Genomic DNA, 25,820 nt, shown 5'->3' with positions numbered 1-25,820 from the left:
AAAGAGTATTAAACTTTAAAAGTTTGTCATCTTTCCCCTCCGCCTTCCACTGAGGAAAGAAAGTACCTGTGTCCACTGAGCTTTCCTGTCCCCAGAACCGAAAGGAGAGCATGGGAGTTGGCACCAGCCCACGCCCTGGGCTTTCTTATGTTGCCAGAAAGGAAATTAAAACATTTAGGGAAGGTGGACTGGTGAGGAACAGAGGGGAAGGCCAAGCCTCAAGGCTGTGGCAAGCTATGAGAAATACCAAGAAAATGGTTTGAAGAAGCAGTGCTATGATTTGAATCCCCCTTTAATGTCTTCATCTTTTAGGAAAGATCAGAATGGTTTACAGGCACTTTTGGCTGCCGGTGCTGTTTCCTTGAATGTGAAACCACCTTGAGACTGTACTACATGGTTCCCCACTTATACTTGTGTTACATATGTTTTCCTTTTTTATTTTTAATAGATTTAGGGGGTATATGCTGAATTCTGTTATATGTATATATTGTATAGTGCAGGAGTCTGGCCTTTGGTTGTACTCATCACCTGAGTAGGGTACATTATACCTGTAGGTAATTTTTCATTCCTCACCCCCATCCACATCGGAGACTCACAACTATCTGGTAATAGTTTGGAAAATAAGTGACTGGGAGCAGAAGCACACTCTCTGAATATTCACTTGGCTAGTTTGTCTCACTATGCCTAGACATTGTCAATAAAGGGCTATATTTAGAACCTATTTATTATCGTCTTTACAGCTCATATACTTCTTTTGGTTTACAACTAGTACATTTTGGCAGATTCCAGCACTCTCAAATGCACAATATTTTTCTGGTACCTTCAAAAATCAAGTAGAAGTAGAGCATCAGTTGTTCATCATAATTCTCTGAAAAAGACACGAGTTGCTCTGCAATACACAGTTTATAAACCTCCACTGCAGCAGACCTATTCATCACACGTTCTATTGGTAAAATTATAAGCTTCGTCCTACAGCCTAAAATAAATCTGGGTAAGCCTAAGACAAAAGCTTCCAAGAGTGAACCTAGGAGAAATAATAGAATTTAAGTAATGGGAGGTAACTCAGATGATGTTTAATCTAGTCTGTACATAGAGTAATAACAACAGCACAATGACCACAATTGTTGAGCACCCAAATGCTATTTCTTCTGATTGTTTTACATAGTCACAGTAGCAAAGTGTGGGAAAATAAAGCATTTTCTATGCATATTTTAGAGATGCACTGTAGAATTTTATCCCCTACTATCTAGATATTATATTTTCAGTATTTACCCAACTCCTCATTATTTTTTAAAAGGTTCCATCATGAGAGTGCTCTGTAATGTTGAAGACCAACACCCAGTTGTTAAGTGTTTAGTTTGTTTCCAACCATCAGCTGTTACAAATGCTTTGGTGATGAATATTCTTATATGTATATATTTTTGTGCACATGTGTGATTATTTTGGGGGATACACTGCAGAAACAGGATTGATGAGTCAGAGGTGAAAAAAATGTTTCATGTTTAAGCTTTTGATCTATATTGCCAAATGGTTTTCTAGAAAACTTGAGCAATAAGTTTGCATTTCCTCCAGCAGTATGTGAGTGCCCACATCTTTATGAACTCACCAGCACCGGGTGTCTCATTCTCTTCATCACTGGCCAATTTGATAGGACAAAGATTGCGTCTTTCTTTGAATTTTTTTGACTCCAATATTCATTGGCTTTTTATATTTATTTCTTCGTAAATTATATTCTTTCTTTATTTTCTTTTGGGTTAATCATTATTGATTAGAAAGCACATTTATGTATCAAAGATATAACCTTCTTTAACCATTATAGATTGTGATCATTTTTCCTAGTACATTTACTGTTCTTTTGTTTTAACATTAAATATATCAATCTTTCTTTATAGTTTTCTTCTTTTGCTTTTCTATTCTCAAAGTGCTTTTTTATTTCCAAATAGTAACCAACTGGCTAAATACAACATATTAAATACATCCTTTTTCCCTGCTCATTTGAAATGCCATTTGTCAATACTGAAACCTTAAGTTATGTGGCATAGGCACAGGCTGAGAATCCTGTTCTGTTTCCTTGATTCTCATGCTGGAGTTATGCTGCTTTAATTTGCATAACTTTATAATACACATTCACATGTATATTATGCCATATAACATGTTAACATATATATTATGTCACTATTCTTTCATTATTAGCTATTCTCACCAGTTGAAGTTTTCATATGGCCGTTATAATCATTTTGTCATGTTCCCAACTCAGAAATCCTATTGCAATTTCTTGAAACTTATTCAACTGGGGAGGTCTGACATCTTTACAATATGGTTTCCCGCCCAAGAACATGAGCCATTTCTCCACTTGTCTTCTTTTATGTATCTCAGCAAAATGTCGAGCTTTTTCTTCATAAAAGGTCTTGCACATTCCTGGACACTTTATAGCTTTTGTTGTTATTGTGAAAAGGATATTTTCCATCACATTTTCCAATGAGGTACAGCTGGCAGCTGACAGAATTTTTATGAACTTAATAATTCTTTGAAAACTATTAACAGGAGCGCAATATTCTACTTGTATCATCACCTCAGTGTTTGAATTTCCTTAGCAAATATTTGTAGACAAGGAGAGGAGAGAACTGTCCCATACAGACTGCCTTGTTCCTGTGTCAGATGTGATCAAAAGTATAAAATCTAAATAAGTAGCACTTTATGCATTTTAAGTTTTTCCCCTTATATTACCTCATCTAATTTTGACACAACTTTTCTAATGTGGACAGGACATTCTAGCATAAAAGAGTTATTATTATTCTCATCTTAAAGATGAGGGAACGGAGGTTCAGGTCTACATCACTGGCCTGGAGAGCTTGGTAAAAATGTGGACTTCTGGGTCCCACCCAGACCTATTTCCTCAGAATCTTAGGGGCAGGTTGTGACACCAGGGAAACTGTGTTTTTACCTAGCTCCCCCTGGTGATTGCTAGGAAACATTTAGACCACCAAAGTCAAGGCTAAAATAGAAAGTTTCTGCCTCTAAATTAGGTATTTATTCCACCACACCTCAATGACAACTTTATGATTGTGAGATTCCAGCAATGTATAAATGTGACTAAAGGCGCTGTCATGTCTTTTTAAAGTATCTCTTTATCCAGGGGCTCCTACAAAAAGCACACTCTGTTGTGTGGGCCCCGGCCTCACTGTACAGATTTCACTTCACTTATAACTCGGTCACTTCTTTCTGAAGTCATACTTAGAAAACAACTTCCCTGTACTCTGTGGCTAATGTCAGGCTGGCCTGGCTTCACTGGGAACCTCAGACATCTTGGCAGTGGTCCTGCCCCCTGGCCCAGAGTCTGGCAGCCCTCTTGCTGAAGAAAGGTGACTGAGAAAGTGGAGGAGTGTCACATCTGGCAGCCCTCTTGCTGAAGAAAGGTGACTGAGAAAGTGGAGGAGTGTCACAAGCACAGATTCCACCCAGCAGAGCCACTGTCCACAGCATCCCCTCCCAGCAGGTGGCCCAGCTCTAGTGTGGGAGTTCATTGCAGGTGACCCAGTCTGCCACTGAGTGTCCAGAAAAGCTCATGGGCGACCCTTTGGGAAATGCCAGTCTCATCTGGAGAAAACAGACAACTCAAAGAAAATCTTCAATTCCACTGGAGTGTAATGTACTTTTCAGTCTCCCAACCAATATTTATGGAGCCACGTGCTCAGTCTACGTCAAACCCTGGGGCGTGAGAATAAATAATACATGACCTCTTATGACCCGAGGGATGGGTAAGCACAGAAACAGGCTTAAGATATTTGGGGGCATCAAGAAGGGATTATGAAAGTGAGTTTCCCAGGTTGTGGGAGTCTTCCAGGCTGACAAATATGGGGAAAGCATTCTAAGATTTCTTTTCCAGAATTCTGGAGGGAACAGTTTAAGCAAAGGCATCGTGAGTACAACAGATTGGGTTGCAGGAGGGTAAAACAGAAAAGGGAGCTGGGAAGGTAAACCAGGGGCCAGATTACAAGGACTCTGTGTGCTCTCAGAAGGCATTTGAATTTTCTCTTGGAGATGGTTGGGAGCCACAGCTGCACTACCTCTGGTTAAGGAGAAGGAAGCATGGAAAAGGGGATGTGGATTAGGAGGCTTTTGCAAGTGATTTGGTGGGGCCGTGGGCTGTGTGGGGGCAGCTAAGAGGATGGTAAAGAAGAGTCCGATTCTACAGACACTTAGCAGGTAGAACTGGCAGGATGTGGAGATGAAATGAGTGTGAGGAAGGGCAAGGCCACGTAAGACTGAAATTCCAGGATGTGGATATCTTGGAACCGTGGCTCTATCTTTGATTTGGCTTCATCCCCAGTCTGCTCCAAGAATCCTGGAACTGAGTAAGGTCCTCCCACTCCTCCTCCTTGTCCTCCTCTTCTTCCTCCTCCGTCATCAAGTGCTGATAAGGGCAGATCTTTCCTGAACATCCCCCTACCACTCCAGAACCGGAGAAACTTCATTCCAGGATGCTCTGGTACCAGCGGTATCATTAATTAAGAATCCATTTGCTCAGTGATTCCACCGTACATTATGTAAGCTTTGGTGTACAAAATCCTCATATACATGCTCTCCTTTGCTGCTCAAATAAACCTCATTTTGCCAGTAAGAAAACTGAGGCCTAGAGAAGTTGTGGCTTGCTCTAGGTCCAGGGGTCATTCACAGTGAGTCCGGGGCTCCAGCCAGGTCTTCTGCTCTAAACTCCAGGGAGGCTACAAATTGGTGCAATTACAAACCAAATCACTGGCCTCCACTGGCATATCTAAAGGAGAAATAAACACGAACAGAGCTGGAAGATGTATGGCAGCTGCACGTTACCCTCGTCAAACAGGACGCTCGTTATTGTAGGATGAATATATGGTCCTAAGAAAAGAAAGCTCTCAGCTCAGAATCCTATTAAACTCTTGAGAAACCTGTTTGGTTTTTCTGCTCAGTCTTTGTTTCCACAAAAACAGAACCTCATGTCAGCACATCAAATAAGAGACTTCCCTGAGCAACTTTTATTTCACAGACACAGACACACACACACACACACACACACACACACGAATCTTGGGATTCATCATATATTCATAGGGTATAGATGGGTGTAAAGCATTCTAACAGCATTACGAGGAATACGTATGTTCCTTCCCACCAGGAAGGAACTTACCACGACTCATATTTATGAAAATTTATTGCTTGTTTTTAGCTTCCCTACTAACTGCTTCTGACTTATTTTGTTTTGGGGGGTGGAATTCAATCCCTGGGGCTTCTGAGTTTATTCCTTATAAAATGTGCATGCATATCTGTGAGGCTTAACACAGGTTGCAAACACACACAAGCCGCCCTGGGAGCGGACACTGGAGCCGGTAAGTCACTGTCCCAGACAGGATCTTTCAGAACACAGAAAAGAGGGGGAGCAGGGCAGAAGGATCAGTTCAGATGGGAAAGGGACAGGGGATGCTACAGGAGACACCAGGCAGCATGACGAGCGTCAGAGCTACAAATTCTCATTTAAATTCCCCATTTCTTGCAGCCCTCTATACATGGACAACCTGCTGGGTTGATTACCCCTGGTTATTCCTCTTTAGGATACACACAATTTGTTTATTTTCCTGATGAGACAGAAGTCCTATGACTACTTGCCCAACATTTTGCCCAATGAGCAGCAAAATGGACTTGAATTCAGGCATTAAAAAACTATTTGGAAGTTGGATATAAGGCCAAGAACATTCAATATGTCCTTTCGATGTCATCCTGGCAGAGTTCAGCACCCCTGCCCCCAAGGATTAATTAATTATCTAGAGGAATGTACCTTTGTTTTATCCTGCTATTAACTGAAAGCTTAGACTTTATGAAGTACAGATTAACTTGTAAGTCTTGTTGGGTAAAAAATAGTCCCTGTTTGGTAGAAAAGAGAATATCAACGATTATCTTTTCTATAGGACAATGACTAGTTTTCTATTGAACCTAGCCATCCTACACCAACATTGTTTTTTAAGTCCCTATAAATGCCTAGTTCCTCAAAATGCTCTTTGGACAAGATTTACCATCTCACTGGTTCACTCATTAATGAGTTAATAAATCTTTGACATGTGCTTATCCTATATTTGCATGACAGCCATGTATTTTAACTTTCTTAAAATTCTATTTCTTGCTGTCTATAATCTAATGTTTCTTCCTCCAAAAATAGCACCTTTGTGGCACTATAGTCAGGCATGCCTCATCCTACCCACCAAATACAGTACGCCAGACACAAGTGAAACAGATACTGGCCACGTGCTAGCTGGTTTGCCCGTAACTGACCTGGCATTTCCACCATTAGAGTTCTCTCGGGATTCATCATATATTCATCATATTGACTTTGAACGACTGCTCTTGGCAGCTGAGCTGGCCAGCCCACCATCCAACAAGGCAGGGGCTTTGAACTGGCTTTCCCGTGGGGCTGATGGGCTGGACTGACCACCTTAAACTGGCTTTCAGGGTGTGACCAACACTTCCTCACTCAGGTTTGCAAATGATAGGCCATTTTACGAGATGATTGAAATGCTGAAGGAAGTAGGCTTAGGTCCTGCCTGGAATATTTTTTCTCTAGGTGAAACTGATCCTCAAGAGAGGAAGCCCATGACTCAGACTTCATTAGCATCTCACACCAACTCACAAAATTCACTCCAAGAAGAAATAAGAGGCAAAGAGTTTAATGGGTTTGGGGAAGAAGCCCTTCATTTTACATACTTAACAGGTCACTGACAACTTTTCACACCTTACTGAGAGAATCATCTGAGCCATTAGCAGGTCATTTGACCCACTTTCATTAAAACCTCTCTAAACTCAAAAAACAACTCTAATAGCTCCAAGAATAGAAGGCGATGTGGGATTTTAGCCTGACCACTGTCTGCCAGGCAGATTTGCTGGCTACAGGCACTTCCCAGCAGTTAGTCTCTTGCCAGGGAGCTTCAAGATGCAGCTCTGCACATTCTGAAGAACTTTCTTCTGCCCCTGGTGAGTTGCCCCTGGTACACCATTTTCATACTGTGTATTCAGCATCTACTATGTATGCCAGGAGCTGGGCTGTGTACTGTGGGGTATATTGGATATGGAGATTCTGCCCTGAGGGGCCTTCCTGTCCAGTGGGGGATGAAGACAGATCTAAATAGCTTTCATATAGGGTAGAAAGTGACTGGTAATTCCCAAATATTAATATCCCACTACGTGCCAATTCATGTGCACTGGGTATTCAATGGAGAGCAAGACAGACTAGTCCTTGTCCTTAGAATGGGTTTGTTAACTGAAAAAAAAATAATAATGAGGTTTATATTATAATTTGGAAAGGGAGAACTTTTTTTCTCATAAAGTTTTCAGGCTACAGGGGCCATTCCAGCTGGCAGGGAAGCAGCTCCCGGCTACAAGCCAGGAACACGTGCCTTGGAGGGCGGGGGGGAGACAAAAGAAACAGGATTTTATACTGAGTCAGGTGGCTAAGTATACATATTTAACAAGCTATAGGGGGAGTCATGAATATTTATGAAAAGGAAACTCTGAGCCTGCGCAATGGGGCTTTCTGGCCTTTCATGGGGTCCCTCTTTAAAAATGGCAGCCCTCTGTGTCAAAAAGGTGAATCAAGGACATGAAAAGCCTCTCAGCATGTGTTCTGTAGGACGTTAAAACCACTTCATTGTTGGTCTTTTATCAGGAAAGAATGTTCTGTAGGAAATAAAGCCTGATGGCCGTTGGCAAGGGAGGGGTAAAACTGTGCGTCTGTGCGTGTCTGATCTCCCATCCTGTCATGGCTGGGAACTCAGTTTTAAGGTTTTTCTTGGGTTCTGTTGGCTGAGAGGGGTCCAGGTCAGTCGGTAGGGGGCTTAGGATTTTATGTTTGGTTCACAGGCTCACTGAGCATTTGCTGAAAGAGGGAAAATAACAATTGTTCAGCACCCACTAGAGGCCAAGCTATGTGCCAGGCATTTTCTCATTTAATTTCCTCCTCATGAGGACTGTCTGTGGTAGGTGTTGTTATCCTCATTTCTAACAGATAAGGAAAGAGGGGCTCAGAGATGTTAGGTGACTTTCCCAAGGTCACTCAAATGGTAAATAGCAAAGATGGAATTCAAATGCTGAACTATCTCACTTGAAAGATCCTGCTCTTTCAACCTCACTACAGTTACCATTAGCATTTTATGGCAATACCTTCCTTCTGTGCAGTTGTGACTGATTTGTTTCCAAATTGAGGGGCCTCACAGGACACAGGTGGGCAAGCAATAAGTCATCCACTGCTAGTCCAAGACAAGCACTCACAAAGCCATGACTTGTATAACCCACAATGTTTCATTGACACTTGGATCTGTCTCTGGCTGGCCCTTGATGTCCTCTGGCATAAACTGTGTGATCCACTTATCTTCTTCCCAATAGAATGACAGAACAAAAGGACAGAGAAGAGGAAATATAGCCACTTCCAGAGTTAGAGACCAAGCTGTGCCGGCACCTTTAAGATTTCTCCACCAGGGCTGGCCCCACACACAGAGCAAGCAGCCACTACACACGGCAAAGCTGAAATTCCAACATGGCTTCCACACCAAAAATTATAGCCTCCCTCCCCCCACCACCATTTTTTTCTTAACCCAAGGACGTTATTTTAATTCCTTCTCTTTTGCTCTTTTGGGGGAACAGAAGAATTCAGGACTTTCATAGTTTAACATAGCCTTCCGAATGAAGTTAGTGAGGCAGGGCAGCCCTACCCTGTGTGCCCACCTCTTCCGCACCATCTTCCCCAGTGCAGCCTGGGGAGCTAGTGACCTGCAGTTGTTTGTTCCTCCCCCAGTGCACCCTGGGAAATTCCTGGCCATCCTCAGGGACTCAGTTCAGACAGCTCCTCCTCCAGAAAGCCCTCTCTGACCGAGCTCCAGCGTGCATGTGCCCAGTACATGCCTATGCAGTAGTGCTGCTCTGCGCCCCCGCCCCTCCACACTGCCCAGCATAGCATCTGCCACACGGCACTGTGCCCAGGCTTTGCCAATAAACCGCTTGTCTCCACACTCCACAGCAGGAGGAGTTGATTCTGGTCTTTCTACTCCTGATGCTGAGTCCAGCCCAGGAACCCAGTAGACCTTGAAGAAGAGAAGAACAGAGGGAAGAGAAGGCTATGCCCAGAATCTCAGCCCAACACCTAACCTTGCTGAGCTCACCCTCACCTCAGACCTGGTGAAATTCCCGGGGGGTCAAATCTGTTCAGGGAAAAAAGGGTGAGGCCCGAGGAAAAGCAGACTATAGGGAATTACTGTTCTGTGGGAAAACAGAGAAAATCTGAGCAGGTGCTTCAGGGCTCCAGTGACAAAGTTCAGAGCCATTGCTTAGGAACATTTGCCCTGCCCCAGGGGGCAGTGAGGGTGAGTTGACTTCTAGTGCTTGCTCCACAGATGGCCCCAAGCCTGTGTGTCATGGAGCAGTCTAAGGGGTCTCGGGAACAGCTGCTCCTGACCTGCATGTACTGGGCTTGCTAGAGGCAGGAAATTCCATGTTGTAATAGCTGGATTTCTTCCCTTCATTCCTAATCCATGACAAGGTAGTGAATTGGTCATTAATGAAACTATTTAGGCGGATTTCAGGAACATCTGACTGGGCTCTCCTCTGCCAGCGTGCATGAGGAGAAAAAGAAAACAGGACCAAAAGCTCTGGGTCACACAGTCTCACCTTCATTTCCATTGCTAGCCTGACTTATAAAAGAAGTAAAAAATGTTTAAATGCGCTTCTTCTGTCAGTGTCGTAATCAAGGATGGATGGAGATGGGTTCATTATTTTAAAACACACATTTAAAAGCTCACTTGAGTGGCTGTGGCCACGTTATCAAGCTGAACACATGTTGATCTGAGTAGATTAGAAAAATAGTACCTGGGGAGGGGGTGCTTTTAAACAAGTGCTTGCCAAAGAACGAGCTATCGAGAAGCACTTTGCATACATGTAGCCCATGAACCTGAAGACAAATAAAAGTCAAGTCAGTACCATGTCAGCAACTCCAAGCAGCAGGCTACAGAATGTGGCCGGCATAAGTTAGAGACATGGTTATAAAAGGTTGTTATTCAGTGTCTCTTTCATTTCCTTCACAGCTAATGAAAGAAAGAATCAAAAAATATCTTTACATTGCATTTGTACATTTTTTAATCAACTAAGGGGAAACTCACACTTTTCTTCATATTTTATTTACATTTTCCAAAAAGAGATTCAATGTATTTTTTTTTGGAAATGTAAATTTGCTTTCTCCATTCACCGAGAGAATTCTATGACTCCTGCATTCAATCTGTTCAATCTGAGTTTAGTTTCAAGTTGGGATTTTATTTCATTTCCAGACACGTACAGAGTGGTTGGTATCCCTGCGTTACTTCTCACTTCTGGGCGCAATCGCTCGGCAAGGCAGTCAGCCTGCCGGGTACATCAAACTGGCTGTTTGGCACTCTCTATACACACTTAGGTACGTGAAACTGAATCCATACAGCATCTCCTTCTGCAACTGAGGCTCAAAATCCTAATGAATTAGTTGAGCACAGGAATATTTAATTTAAAAAAAAAAAAAGTTTTAAAAATAAATGCTAAGTCCTTATTTAATTATTTGCTTTGCTTCCTAGACTATAAAATATGCAGGCGGATTACTATTCTTTGTTTTCAAGGGTTTATTAACATTTCAAAGACAGATAAAAGCAGAGAGATTTCTCACAAAGAAATTGCTTCCACAATGCTGTACTCTGAAAGGTAAGACAATAAGCTAACAAGAAAAGGGTCCAGCATCCTTTTCCTTCAGAAGCTTGGTATTCCAAAGCCTAATATGGCTCAATGGGCAGCCTGCAGAGTGTCCTAGTGGCACCAGTAATATTCATCTCTGTTGAGAAATTTGGACTTGGTTCAGACCATCTGCTGTCACTGCAGCCCAAGGTTACCTTTCATTTGGAAATCAGGCTGTCAACTTGGTTTAGAATATACATGGGCGAGGCATATGCTTCTCCTTGCTGCCCAAGGAGACGCTGGCATGGAGAAATGTTAAGCCTCCTGATTGAAGCTTGTGTTTATAAACTCTGTTCTCTTCTCTTCTCCCCCAGTTACTGTGACAGTGGGTGGCAAGCAACATTTGCTCGGACTGTATGACACCGCAGGACAGGTACATTTTTATTATCTTGATTCATTAAGGGGTGGGGAGGTGTAGGGGAAAGAATGATCTATTCGACTAGGCACGTGGGGACTAACAGCACAGATATTACCCATTCTGATCATTTGGGGCCAATTTATTATCCACCTGAATGACAACTAAAAGCATATTCTTGGTATTTTAAAAACACTTAGTACTGCAAAAAACTATTTTGTTATCTTATTCACGGTATTTACAGGTAAATAATGATCCACTCATTGACCGATGACCGTCAATAACCAAAATAACATTTGACCATGAGTTTCAATTTCCTCCTACAGAAACCTATTCCAGATCCAGCATTAATGGGTCAATTTCATAAATTTTAGTTCCACCTCCACTTTTTTCATGTTATTTTCTTTGCCCACCTTTTATCTGAGCTGTGAAAAGGTCCAAAAAGAAATTGGTGAGGGGGAAGGGAGGAGGTAGGGAGAAGATGGAGTAAGTGTTGGAGGGAAGAAAAGCCAGCATCCTAGATGTTTTCCAAAACTGAGTGACCCTGAACAATTAGGAGGTTGACTCTAAATTCTCTAGGATTCTTGAAATACTGTCAGAAACGTTTCAAGTTGAAGAACCCAGCCAACCAATAATGTAAGGCAATGGACTAGAACCCTCAATACTTAATCAGTTAACACATGCTCTAGTTGGGTGAAAATACCACCTTATCTGTCTTTCCTACCTCCCCACACATTGCTGTAAAAAGTTTCTAATGTTACAAGTTCACAGATTGGTGGAGGGGAAGTGGTTAAGCAATTTATGGCTGTGGCCCAATTTCTTGGATAGCGCTTTTGTTACCATATGTCTTGAGTCATTTATTTAGGTCAAAATCAGCAGGTTGTTTAGTGTGTCCAAATTCATACATCTTAAGTCCCTTGGAGTGAACATTTACCATGCTATTTCCCACCGTGAGCTTCCTGGTAATCGTTATTTGTAGTTATGCTCTTGTCTAGGCCTTTTTTCACAATTATCTGGAGATATGTCATTTTGCTCAACTTGAAAGCTCTTTACTAGAAAATAAATAAATGGAATCCTCCTTGGGGATTTCTGTGCACATCTTCCAGGACCACTGTATAGCTATATGTGGAACATCGAAGACTGGTGTCGGGCAGGCTAGGACGGGGAACCTGGAACATCTAGCACCCTCCTCAAGGCCCCTGAAACCATCCAGTTTCCCCTCACTGGCAGACGGCTACTTGATAAGCTACTGTCAGGAACTAGGGAGTGAAGGAGACCTCTCACATCCATGGCAAGACATGTGGCCAGGAAAGGATGCCCCCTCCCCGACCCCTACTCAGTGCCCAAATGGAAAAATCAGTGTGGCTCCTCTGAGCTGGGGTACAAGGGCCTCAGTACACACAGCTCACACCCTCCAACAGAAAGCATTCCAGCGTCAGAAGTACACAGCTTTGGGGGCTAACGTTGCCTACTCTAATTCAAGCTTACAATCACTGGGGTATCCCCATTCATCAGGAACTCACAGCCTGTAAGAGAGGAGTTTACACCCTCCTCCCCCATAGTCAGATTTTATGAATATAATCCAGTTTGAAAATTTCAATACAGCAATGACTATTTCATGCTTCTGAAACCTCTCTGTGTTTCCCTTGCCTTCTAACAAAGCTCTCCATGCCCCCATTCTGTTCTCCGCTCTTCCCTGGCAATCCACGACAAGTGCTGGCTCCTGTGCACCAACTGCCCCAGGAACAACCTCCACAGGCCTCTACTTAATTTCAAATCCAATAAAATGGTTTAAAAGCTCTTGCAGAGTTTAATTACTCTTTCCCACTGCTCTGCCCCTTTTTAAAAATTTTGAAATAATACTAGTATGAGAGTTGATGCTGTAAGCCAGTGCAAAAATATCTTTAAACTCCAAATCAAAGAAAGCAGAATGGCCCAAACCTCTGACACAGAAGTGACGAATACTGACAAAATCTTACAGCAAATGGGTTATAGATACGTCTTCAACTAACTTTCACTTTAATGCTTTCCACTCAGAGGTGAACAAGGTTGATAAAGCAGCGTAAAGCATGGGGGAAAGGAATCAGAATATATTTTAAGGTTCCTTCTAGGCCTAAAATTCTATGATTAGGACCCTGAAAGGATAACTTTACAAAAGCCTGATAGAACTGGAGTAATTAGGCGAAAGGATCTGGGGCTAGACCCACGGGAGAACTTTCAGCAGTAAAAGATTGTTAAATAGTGAAGTGTATTAAATTAAAGATAACCTGTAATTCATTTTCCAGAACAGTGATTCTTGAACTTGAGCATGCACTGGAGTCACCTGTGGGGTCTGTTAAAACTCAGCCACTGAGCGGGCCCCAGCACCAGAATTTCTGATTCTGCAAGTCTGACATCAGGCCCGAGAATTTGCATTTCTAACAGGTTTTCTGGTGATGCTGCTGCTGGTCCACACTCCATACTTTGAGAACCACTGTTCTAGAACACTGCCACTCCAAGTGTGCTCCACTTGGCATTGGCATCACCAGGGGCCGTGTTAGAAATGCAGAACCTCAGGCCCCATCTCCAGCCTCCTGAACTTGACAGTTCATTTTAAGAAGATCCCCAGGTGACTCATGTGCACGTTCAATGTTGAAAATCACTACTCTGGAAGTTTTTGGTGGCTGGAGCAGTGTTCCCAAAGTTAGGAGGATGCAATGGAAAATAAACATTCCCCCAATTGATTCCCATGTTTTTACAATTTAGCCAATAGTAACAAATTTAATTTAGAAGCATTGTCCCAGCATTTCCACTGCCAGTCCTAGGTAGGATAACCCACTCCTCTGCAGCTATATTCTAGTTGCTGAGGTCACATGGGTAAGGAACATCTATAACTAATTCAAAAATACTCAACTGGCCAGTTACTAAGAAGGAAAGAAAGATGACCTCAAAACCGATTAATTAATCCCTGAACCACAAAAAGGAAATAAGTCTGTGAATCTGGCTAGAGAGTTTCATCTTGCTTAAATAATCACATTTTCATACATGAATAAACCAAGAAGCAGTGCCCTCCTCTTTGTCTTGAGCTAACCATAGGTCAGAGTTGACAAAAAACAACCTCAGTAAGCAAGTATGTTCTCTAAGGCACAAGCGATAGGAACTCATTCTCTCTGCCCTCAACATCAGCCCTGAATGGAATCATTTGGCCCTGTTCTCCTCTACTGTGAGGCACTTAGTCTGCCCTGGACCTGGCCGCAGCCCCACCAGCCCCGGTCTGAGACACCCCCGCCCCAAGACACCCCCACCCCTCCACAACTCAGCCAAACATTTGCCTAAGACAGTTCATAACAAAGTCACATTGTGCACGTACACTGTCAACACATGGCAGCCGCTATTAAACATTAGCTCCCTCCCCCAAACCCCTGAAACAAATGAACATTTGGACTTTGGTGGAGTCCTTTGAAGATAGAGTCTTCAGAACTCTGGCTCCTCTGTTAGGTAGAACTCCAACCATTAGGTTAGGCAAGGAAGTGAGGAGTTTTTCTCAGGGTGACTGCATGTTACTCCTCAGATCACACGAGGGAGGCAACAAGGCCAACCAGTCCTATAAGCCAAATCCATTTAGCTTGTGCCAACTCATCCTGTATGGCACCTGTCCCTAGTAGGGTGTTACTGAAAGTCTCTCTTAAAGGGATTTCTAGAGCTCAGGTCTTTGGCTCACAGCTACGAAAGAGTCCCAGAGCTGACTTTTCCATGACATCCTTGAAGGCCAGTTTGTTCAGAGAGTGACATGAGAGAACGAGTGGGCAGCAGGGTGCTGGGTGGGGATCCTACAGCCAACCCTGGGCATCCACCAGCTGAGGACCCCCAGTCTGGGAGAGGGGTCCCTCCAAGGTCATGGCTCAGAGCCAGGTGTCCTCCCTTCCCACTGCCAGCCATCTACCGTGGAGCCAGCTATGGTACTAAGACGTCTTACCTCCTTCTCTCAGTGGGCAAAGCCCTGCTCAGCTAGTGGCCCCTCTGGCCAAACTCCAGGATGAACGCATCTCAAAAACAACATTTGCACAAATGGCAGTTAGCAGCACTGCTGGGAGGAATGAGCGTCTCCTGGTGTCACGAGCCAGGTGCAACCCGCTAGTCAGCCTGGCCAGGCACCTGGTTTCTCAGAAGGGCAGACCCACGAGTTCCCCATAGAAGCGGGGGCTGTCACTGAGAAACCACAGCCCACAGCAGCTCAAATGTCAATGGTGACCATGGGAATGTGGAAGCAAGGAAAACCCTGAGCCGAGTCCCTCACTCACCCAGGTCTGCAGGCTGCACATCTTCACCGGGCGTTCATTGCTGAAGCCTCAATTTCCCCAAGGGCTGAAGAAGCATACAGCCAGGCAGAGAGGCAGTGCAGCTGGGGTTCATTAATGGCAACCCAAGGTCCACTTGGAAGGACACACGCAAGCCTTCCTCTTAGCTACTGGCTGACCCAATGGGGCCATCTGGAGCACAGGACCTGGCATCAACCCTCTATGGAAAGTTTGCCTAAAACTCAGAACAAATGTTTTTCCCCAGTCAGCAACTCAAACTTTCTTGATCACATGCATCGTAATGTTTTATTTTTCAGGAGTATGCAATTTGGAGGATTAGGGAGAAATCTGTCCATGTGATAAGTTGTTGGTAAAAGTAGCCTTAGGACACAAGCTTACTTCTCCCCAAACTATGAAAAATAGAGCTGTTGGAACATTGAGAGATGCAATCAGAGTTTGCAAACATTTGGGTTTCATTACTGCTCGGCTCAGAAAAAGTTAATTTCAGTTTCAGCCCTTGTATTCTATGAGGGTAGGGAAACTGTTCCAGGACCCGCAGCTGTCGTTGACATGGGATGAAGGACAGACCTTTTACTGGATTACTAACGTACTTACTATGTTCAGAGCAGTGTTCTAAGTGGTCTACAAACATTAACTCATTTTACTCTCTTAACAGTCCTATGAGGCCAGGACTATTAACTTCATTTTACAGTTAAGGAAACTGAGGCAGGGAGAACTTACCCAAGATCACACCATAGTCACTGCCAGAGTGGGGACTGGAACCCAGAGAATTTGTACGTACGGCCCATTCTCTTAAGCACTATACATGGTACCTACATTTTCCAAACCAAGCCTGACTTATGGGAGAATATGAAAACAAGTTTTGTACTGGAAAATCTGGTATGTCACCAAACCCAGGAAGACGTGGAAGCAGAATTCTATTTCCAATTTAATTTAATTGGGGGGGGAGGTGCTCAATGCCATTCTCCTTGCTACTCAAGGTGTGGTCCCTGGACTAGCAGCGTCCACGTCACCTGGGAACTTGTTAGAAATGCAGATTCTTGGGCTTCACTGCAGACCTACTTCTGAATAAGAATGAGCACTTTACCAAGGTCCCCAGGTGACCCAAATATATATAGTGTAACAAGTGCTGGTCTAACGGTTTCACTTACCTGCCACCTGTATCATCATGATGCAGCTGTTCCCAAACATATTTAGGACCCAAGTGTTGGCCCATTTGATGCTGAGGCTTTCTCTGAACTTGTCTTTTTAAATAATCCCCCATAGTCACCCCAGAGCATGAGACCTGCCTTCAGGGTGAGGTTGGTGGAAAGCACTCAACAGCATATCTTGCCCCAATCTCTCCTACCCCGACCCCAGCCCCTTTGTCTGCCTTACGCTCCAAAGCCCCACTCCGGCCGCTCTTTTAGATTAAAACATTGTCTCTTTAAGAAGCACACAAGCACTGTCTTTCATTCTCAATTTCAACATTAGAAGGAGCCTGAAATACCAGCTAGACCAGCATCCACTCCTCGTAGCCACTTCACATCATCTCCACATGAGATCATCCAGCCTAGAGTCAAAGCACACTCCACTGCAAACGCCATTTAAGTTATCAGCCAGTACAAATTCAAATCCCACACACACACCTCTCCCAGGCCCCCGTCCCAAGGGGACAGTTCCTGTTATTAATCCAAACCCCCCTGCCATGTTTCATGGCTGCAGCAATGGTGAGCCCCCAACACCCCAGGCATGGGTCTTCTTGAAAGGTATTTTTGCTCTGTCATCCCAGTTAAATCACTCAATCTGTCTAGACCTTGATTTCTTAAACTATAATATTGGCTGGGGGGAGAGAGAAGAGTAACATGTGGTTCTGGAATTGAGCTGATCAGAATCACCTGGAGGGCAGTGCCGCCCCCGGAGCCTGCGCTTCAGGAGAGCTGCGTGGCACCTGAGGATGCAGTTCCAACGAGCTCCCAGGTGAGGCCAGTGAAGCTGGCGCAGGGACCATACTTTGGAAACCACTGCACCGACTGATCTCTAGGGCCTCTTCCAGCCTTGAAATTGCATTTTCCCAATTCAGATAAATATTCCACATTATTCTATTATCAGATTAGCTAACAACTAGCAAGAGAAACTTCACCTGTCTCACTTCTACATAAATCTAATCATCTCAAGTATTTTCATTTTCTTTCCCCAAATGGATTGCCAATTCTTGTTCAGCTTTTACAGTTCATACAACATCCAGAGTGCTATACATTCAGTAGGCACTAAATCCTTCTAAATGGAGTTACAAAGCAGGACTAGACTAAGGCAGCCACAGAAGACAGATCCAGAATCCTGAGGGTACGCCGAAGCCCAGTGACTGACACCACACGAAATCCCTGAGGAGAGGGAACCTGGTCAGAAACACAAAACTTCTCTCACCTCCCCGCCTGCAGTCAGACCGGCAACCCATGGTCTTGCTAATTTTTCCATAATGTAAACAGAAATCCTTTGATGGCCGTTGGGTAAAGAATCAAATAAACACAATCCTTTCAGACTACCAGTTATTTGTTCCTACTTTACCTACGTGTGACATTTCTCCAGATTGGGTTTTGTTGTGCTTTTTGGCTTGGAGGTTTTAAATATACAGTGTCTGCTGCCATCTGGTGGTAATTTTAAGCAAATGCAGGCCATCAAATAGTAACACACCCCGTGGTCTAAACAGTTCTTAGATTTCTGGGTAACGTGTGAGTAGATATTCAGATTCCTGGATTCTTGAGTTTTTAAGAAAGTGCTTAATCTGACACTTAAAATTCCCTAGCTGCAGCAAATAGCACAGCTATTAAGAGTCACAATTAAGAGCTATATATAGCTGGATTAGGGCTAAAAGGCCTATCCTGGTATTTACTTACTCTGTGGCATTGATCCATTATGGAACTTCTCTAAACCTTAACTTCCTCTTCTATGAAATATGGATCTTGACGGTACCGTCTTTCCAGTGCCATTGTCAGGATTGGATGAGAATGCATGTAAATGCTTGAAACAATGCCTGAGCTTTAGTAATAAACCCTCGGACACACCCTTGCTTCATTAACTGGTAAATGACTAAAGGATAGATCAATGCATGCCCACCAACCAGAGATGACCACGCTTAACATCCTAAGGGACTTCCTTCCAGGCACAGTGATGTAAATCAGTTGCTCTCAACTCCAAGCCCACGCCAGACCAATAAAATCAGAATTCCCAGATATCCAGGCACACTCTCCAGAGATTCTGATTTAATTGGTAAGGAGTGAGGGAGGCGGAGAGTAGGGAAGTGGGCAGGACAGGTAGTTGATTAGCAGGCCCTCAGAGTGTTGCATGAGCTCCCCAGGTGATTCCAATGAAAGCCACTGCAGTAAATGGCCCACAGAAGAGCCATGTGTTCATTTGCACGTTGCTGTGGATTCCATTTCTTCCAGCCAGTCAACAGCATTTATTGCATATTTGCTGTGGAAAGAGTACAAGTAGGGGATGAGGAAAAAATCAGCAGGGTCCCTGCTCCATTTATGACAATCCAGAAGGGAGGACGCAGTGGCAGAGGGCAGGTGGTGTCACGAACAGTTGTAGATGATAGCCTGGGAAGGAGATTTCTTGGCTCATGGGCCTTATAGCTGCTCTTTGAGGGAACACTCCAGAGAGAAAGGAGAGAGGTGGAGAGACCATGGAAGAGAAGGTTTGGTTATCAGGGCCAGCTGTGTAGAGAGGAGAGGGTGGTGCCAAGAGATGAGCTATCCCCTTCCTCGCTGCCTCCCCCCTACACACACACACACACACACACACACACACACACACACACACAGAGGCACAACAACTCGGCTGAGATGCAACCAGTAGGCCTGGCCCAACATTGCAGTATAACCAGTGTTTATTCAGCTATGCACCCAACTCCCAATTATTTGCTTTAATAGAAATGTGGGTAAATGAGCCATAATAGTATTTTTTAGTTTTCTAGTTTCCTCTCTAGGATTCTACTTTTCAGCATCCTTGCCATCTTGCAATACATTTTGCTTGGGTACCTAAAACTTTTGCTTAATTTTTAATAGTAGTAGCAGCAGTAACGGTAGCAACCACGGACGGTGATCCCTGTGTTCTGGGTACTCTGAGTAGCTAACAGATGGATCAATGCATGCCCCCAACCAGAGATGACCACACTTAACATTCTAAGGGACTGCCCTCTTGTCACATGTGTATACATATATGTGCACACGTGTGTACTCACTTCTTATAAAGATCAGTGGAAAGATAGCAAGGTTGATATTAATGTTAAAAATATATCCATGACATGTGAAGTTTTAAAAAAACAGCATAACAATATGAACTATATAATCAATTCATGTTTTTAAGCTAAACTTGTATATATTATATCCATAAATAAATATAAAATGTTTGGAAGGACAATGTTAAGCAGTAGCTTCCTCCAGAGAGAGAAAAAACAATTAGAGATCACATCAGGGATGGAAACATTCACTTCCACTCTGTGTGCTTCTGTAATGTTTGCATTTTTGCAATGAGCACATATGTGTTTCATAATTTTATGAAATGTTAGGAAGAGTTGTCATGGCTCTAATAAATGTTATATCACCTATCTCTATGAACACATGTATGTGATAATTGTGAACAAATAAGTTTGGCTACATATATGGTATGTGCACAAATGTAGTGTGTATACATATATGAATTATGTATGGTATGTGTGCACACATATATCATGTTGTGGTAGTGAAGTATGTATAAATATGGCGTGTGTGCATGCACACACATACACAAAGTTACTTTTGGCTTATATGTTACTAAATTCTATGGAGATATATAAAATTTTCTATTGAAATAGCAGATTTTACCTTGGAACCTCCTAAAATATTTGACATACATTGAGTAGCTAACAGACGGATCAATGCTTGCCCGCACCCAGAGATGACTGGTGTCTCTGGGGAGGTATCTGCTGACATTTTCCCAAAGTTGATACGATGCAATATCTTACTTTGTTTTATCACCTCCCACTAAAACAGCAGGTACATAAATATCTCACATAACCAGAAACTCTTCAACCAGAGCATATTCTGATCTGAAAAGTCTTTGGGAAGAAAATAATCTGGATTTTATTTATTTGGCCACACTGTGGCCTTTAGGTAAACTTAGAAACAAATTCCAAATTCTTTGCTCTAAACCCCCACCCAACATATTTCTTCAAACATTGTGGTGTCAGATTGGGCAGGACTCTTTGTTCCCTGTGTGTGTTAGCTTACTCTAAATTAAATTTGGATACAACTTTTTTAATTGTATAAGGGGGGCATTTCTGTGCCTTGGCCAATGGCCCACTAATTTAAATATGGTGTATTCAATACAACACTATTCCAATATAACAGAAGGACTTCAATAATCCTTATTGAATTACGCACTTTAAATGGGTGAACTTTTGAATACATAGAAATGGAGGTAGAACAGTTGTCACCAGGAGAGGGGAGGGGCAGGAAATGGAGAAATGTTGGGCTGGGGTACAGTTGCCGTTACACAGGATGAGTGAGTCTAGAGGTCTGCTGTACAGCATGATGACTGTAGTTAACAATACTGTATTATATACTGGAAATTTGCTAACAGAGTAGATTTCTGGTGTTCTCACCATAAAATTTTTTTTAAAAGAGCTATGTGTGCAATCTCTGTGGAAAGCAATATGGAGGTACCTTAAAATACAAGTAGACCTACCATTTGATCCAGCAATCCCATTACTGGGCATCTACCCAAAAGAACAGAAGACATTCTGTAAAAAAGACACCTGCACTTAGAATGTTTATAGCAGCACAATTCACAATTGCAAAGATGTGGAAACAACCCAAGTGCCAATCAATACATTAGTGGATTAATAAAATGTGATATATGTATACCATGGAGTACTATCAGCTATAAGAAACAATGGTGATATAGCACCTCTTGTATTTTCCTGGATAGAGCTGGAACCCATTCTACTAACTGAGGTATCCCAAGAATGGAAAAATAAGCACCATATGTACTCACCATCAAATTGGTTTCACTAATCAACACCTAAGAGCACATATAGGAATAACATTAATTGGGTGTCAGGCAGATGTAGGGGGGAGGCGGGGATGGGTATATACATACATAATGAGTGCGATGCACACCGTCTAGGGGATGGACATGCTTGAAGCTCTGATGGAGGGGGGACAAGAGCAATATACCCAACCTAAATAGTTGTACCCCCATAATATGCTGAAATAAACAAAAAGAGCTATGTGAGGAAAAGGATATGCTACTTTGCTTGACTGTAGTATGTATATCAAAACATCATGTCGCACACCTTAAATATATACAATAAAAAATAAAAATAAATAAATGCTACTTTATACTAAATAAATAAATGCTAAAAATAAATAAATGAACTTTATGGTATGTAAAGTACATCTCAATAAAGCTATTAAAATTTTTTTAAGTTCATCTTAAGAGGAGACAATATGTAATCCCTATCCACAACAAAAAGGTATTTTCCTAACTGGTAGCCCTTTTTTTTCTAGTATGTAGAGAACCACAGATTCCAGAGCAGGGGAGGAACCGGATCAGAGCGCACTGCCCTGGCCTCGCCCCGCGATCTTACCCCGGAGCCACAAGGGACCCCCGCCCCCTTTACCCAGGCTGTACACACTCTTGTCTGCTCTTCCCGCAGGAGGACTACAACCAGCTGAGGCCGCTCTCCTACCCCAACACGGATGTGTTTTTGATCTGCTTCTCCGTCGTAAATCCTGCCTCTTACCACAATGTCCAGGAGGAATGGGTCCCCGAGCTCAAGGACTGCATGCCTCACGTGCCTTACGTCCTCATAGGGACCCAGGTTAAAATGTGGGCAATGGCAGGGCGGGGTGGGCTGCGAAAAAGGAAAGGCCCTTTAGGCACCTCGCGAACATCGTATATTGCCAAACACTATGGCAAAGTATCTCAGACAGATCAGTCCTACGGACAGAAGTTCTGAAGGTATGCGTGATTATTTAGCCCACAGTTTCAAAGATAATAGAGCTATTTAATATGAAGCAAGAAGTTTTGATATGGCTTTTAAAAATTAACCTCTCAGCTTTTTTTTTTAAATAACAAAGTAGATGAATGTAGTGGTACAAGCCTATACCTATAGTCCCAGATATTTGAGAGGCTGAGGATCCCTAGAGCACAGGAGTTCAAGTCCAGCCTGAGCAAGACAGACTCCATCTCGAAGGAAAGAAAGGGGGCGGAGAGAGAGAAAGAAACAAAGAAAGAAAAGAAGGAAGGAAGGAAGGAAGGAAGGAAAGAAAGAAAAGAAAAGAAAAAGCAAGAAAGAAAAGGAAGGAAGGAAGGAGAGAGAGTGAGGAAGGAAGGAAGGAAGGAAGAAAAAGAAAGAAAGAAAGAGAGGGAAGGAGGGAAGAAGGGAGGGAAAGAAAGGAGAAAAGAAAAAAGAAAAGAAATAACAGTGATTTTTTTAAGTAGACACATTTCTCCAGGCCTGAAACAGAGTAATGAGGTGAGGATGTCAATTGCACCCATTATCTAATATCTTTTATATCTAAAATTCACAGTTGTTTTAAAATCACAAAATAGGTGTGAGTGTCAAAACGACCCCAGCAACCAGAATGGGCATACGATGACAAGAACTCCTTAATAACACTTCTGGGGAAGGAAGACTCCAGAAGAAATTACTGTTCTCTATTCCCTTTAAAGCCTTTGGTCTCCGAGATCTTAGACAAGAAGTTAAAACAAATATACCAGATAAACAAACCCATGATTGTAAAAGACTTTATAGTGTTTTGAAAGCCAACAAAGTCCAATAGTTTGAATTTCCAACAGTAAGGCAATTGCACCCATGTATTAAAGATTGTTCTTATGTTTTATAGTTTTAAATGGGTCTTGTTCTTAGTTGTTTTAAAATCCAAACTACTATCCCAAAGACAAAGGAATGTAACGATACTGGAGGGCTTTATTGTTATCTGTTTCATATAATGTTTCTTTCTATGTTTAATTGACGTTCTGTTTGACAAAGAAAAAATTTTTTAAAACATAAAGAAAAATATTTCCTAAAAAAGATGTGGACAGATACATATATATGTATTTACTTAAACAAAGTAGAAGAACTCACACATCCATAAATCAGAGTATGCTTTCACTCTGAAAGATATTTATTTGTGTCAATGAAGTCTTTTGCCTTAAATTCCAGATGATAATGTTTGCTTTTTTTTTTTTTTTTTTTTTTTTGAGACAGAGTCTCTCTCTCTTTGTTGCCCGGGCTAGAGTGCCGTGGCGTCAGCCTAGCTCACAGCAACCTCAAACTCCTGGGCTTAAGCAATCCTCCTGCCTCAGCCTCCTGAGTAGCTGGGACTATATATAGGCATGCACCACCATGCTCAGCTAATTTTTTCTATATATATTTTTAGCTGTCCAGATAATTTCTTTCTATTTTTAGTAGAGATGGGGTCTCACTCTTGCTCAGGCTGGTCTCAAACTCCTGACCTGGAGCGATCCTCCTGCCTCAGCCTCCCAGAGTGCTAGGATTACAGGCGTGAGCCACCGCGCCTGGCCTGTTTGCCCATATTGATGGAGCCTGAATCCCTGCTGCCCAATGTGTGACAGGACATTCAGTCACCTTTGTGAGTAATTTGAGCTGATTTTATAACAGCTGGGCACTAAATTGAACACTTAGGGCAAAACACACAGATGAGTAGAGCTGGGCAACATGATTGTCAATGGAACCCTAACATATAGATATACTCGTCTTTCTTTAAGACATCAGCCCCTGTGTGCCCACATTCATGCCTGTTTGTATATGCATGTGTTCATGTACACAGGGAGATTTTAAAGCAACCAAAATCTTTAATTATCCAACCTAATCCAGATATATATGCTCTCTTCAAAATAATTCCTACCTTTGAAAAGATTGATGCTCATTCCTTGACAAACCCTTTGAAAATTTCTCTTTGCTAAGAACCTGGTGAGGTCCTCAGAAAAAAAGAAAAATTTAAATTAAAGAAAGAAAGAAAATTTCTCTTTGGGACTTGCCTTCCAGAGCTTGCAACATTTTGTTAGAATATCCTCACAGGTAGCAAATCATCTTCCTTTGAGGATGAAGATTTTATTTGGAAAAGGAAAAAAAAAAAGGTGAATTCAGAGCTAGGAAATAAACTATTAAATAATGAGTAATATAATTTGGGACCCAATAAGGCATCATATAAAGTAATAAGACTGGTTATCGTGTATGCCCTGTGAGAGGAATTTAGAAATGAATAGAAAATTTCAAAAGCATCTGAGACAGCAACGGCATCACTGGAGTGAGTCTTCGGCTCCCAGGGTAACTGCTTTGAAGGGGAAAATGAAAGGAAAGCCTGGTGTATACATTTACAAAGAAATCACTTTACATTTTTAGACATAACATGGGCGGGTATGTGTACTTCCTTAAAATTCAACAACTTCAAAGATGTTAATGGGAAAAAAGACTCTATTCTCTTACAGTTTAAAATACCTGGTAAGGCCTGAAAAAATAAATGAGTTTTTCATATGTGTGTTTTTTGCCAGATCGATCTCCGTGATGACCCCAAAACTTTGGCCCGCCTGCTGTATATGAAAGAGAAACCTCTCACTTACGAGCACGGGGTGAAGCTTGCAAAAGCGGTACAGTCCGGTTTGAATTTAATTTTAAATGCATGCTGAGAGAAGAGGGTGTTGTATGCTTTGGAATGGGAGCCCAACGTAGAGTTTTCTTTTAAAGTGCCATGTGTCTCTGTCTGGTCTATGCCCCCTCCTCTGCTCTGGTCGGGCTGGCAGGGCCATTTGGTTCGCCTTCTTGGCTGCCAGCATCGTCTGGTTTTCATTAAGAAACTTGGTGACTTGGAACCGCTAGAGCACTTATCATTTGATTTAGCAACCTCTGCAACATCTACTTGCCATATTTATTGTGAATAAAGGGGGTCATTAGAGGCGTATTTGTAACTCTCACTACTTATTATCGATGTAACTCATTTCAATGACCCCGTAAAAGGCATTTTGTGATTTTCTTGAGAGAGACTTAGATTAGCATCTGGCAGGGTTATATTTGTTCAGTATTTCTTGCCATATAATGAATAGCCGTTTACAGAGCCTGGATTGTGTCACAAACAGCATCTGGAGAAATAACATACACCAAAAAGTAACTTTGCTCAGAGCTGGAACCAATTTTGTGGATTTTTTTTTTTTTAATTGAGACAGGGTCTTGCTCTGTTGCCCGGGCTAGAGTGCAGTGGCATCATCATAGCTCACTGCAACCTCAGACTCCTGGGCTCAAGTGATCCTCCTGCCTCAGCCTCCCAAGTAGCTGGGACTACAGGCACATGTCACCACACCCAGCTAATTTTTCTATTTTCTGTAGAGACAGAAGGTCTCACTATGTTGCTCAG

General features: G+C 42.6%; 1 protein-coding gene across 1 annotated transcript in view; it reads left to right on the top strand.

Annotated features, from left to right (window-relative positions):
* The window catches only part of RHOJ (ras homolog family member J), an 82,510-nt gene that overhangs the window by 43,030 nt on the left and 13,660 nt on the right, over positions 1-25,820 (top strand). Inside the window, exons 2-4 of the mRNA XM_045565996.1 lie at positions 11,079-11,137; positions 22,100-22,264; positions 24,964-25,059. Of these exons, the coding sequence (XP_045421952.1) occupies positions 11,079-11,137; positions 22,100-22,264; positions 24,964-25,059 (320 nt within the window). The remainder of the gene's footprint in view (positions 1-11,078; positions 11,138-22,099; positions 22,265-24,963; positions 25,060-25,820) is intronic.

This window comes from Lemur catta, chromosome 1 (genome assembly GCF_020740605.2).
Source record: "Lemur catta isolate mLemCat1 chromosome 1, mLemCat1.pri, whole genome shotgun sequence".
Classification (NCBI taxonomy): domain Eukaryota; kingdom Metazoa; phylum Chordata; class Mammalia; order Primates; family Lemuridae; genus Lemur; species Lemur catta.
This window is presented reverse-complemented; position numbering and strand designations above follow the sequence as displayed.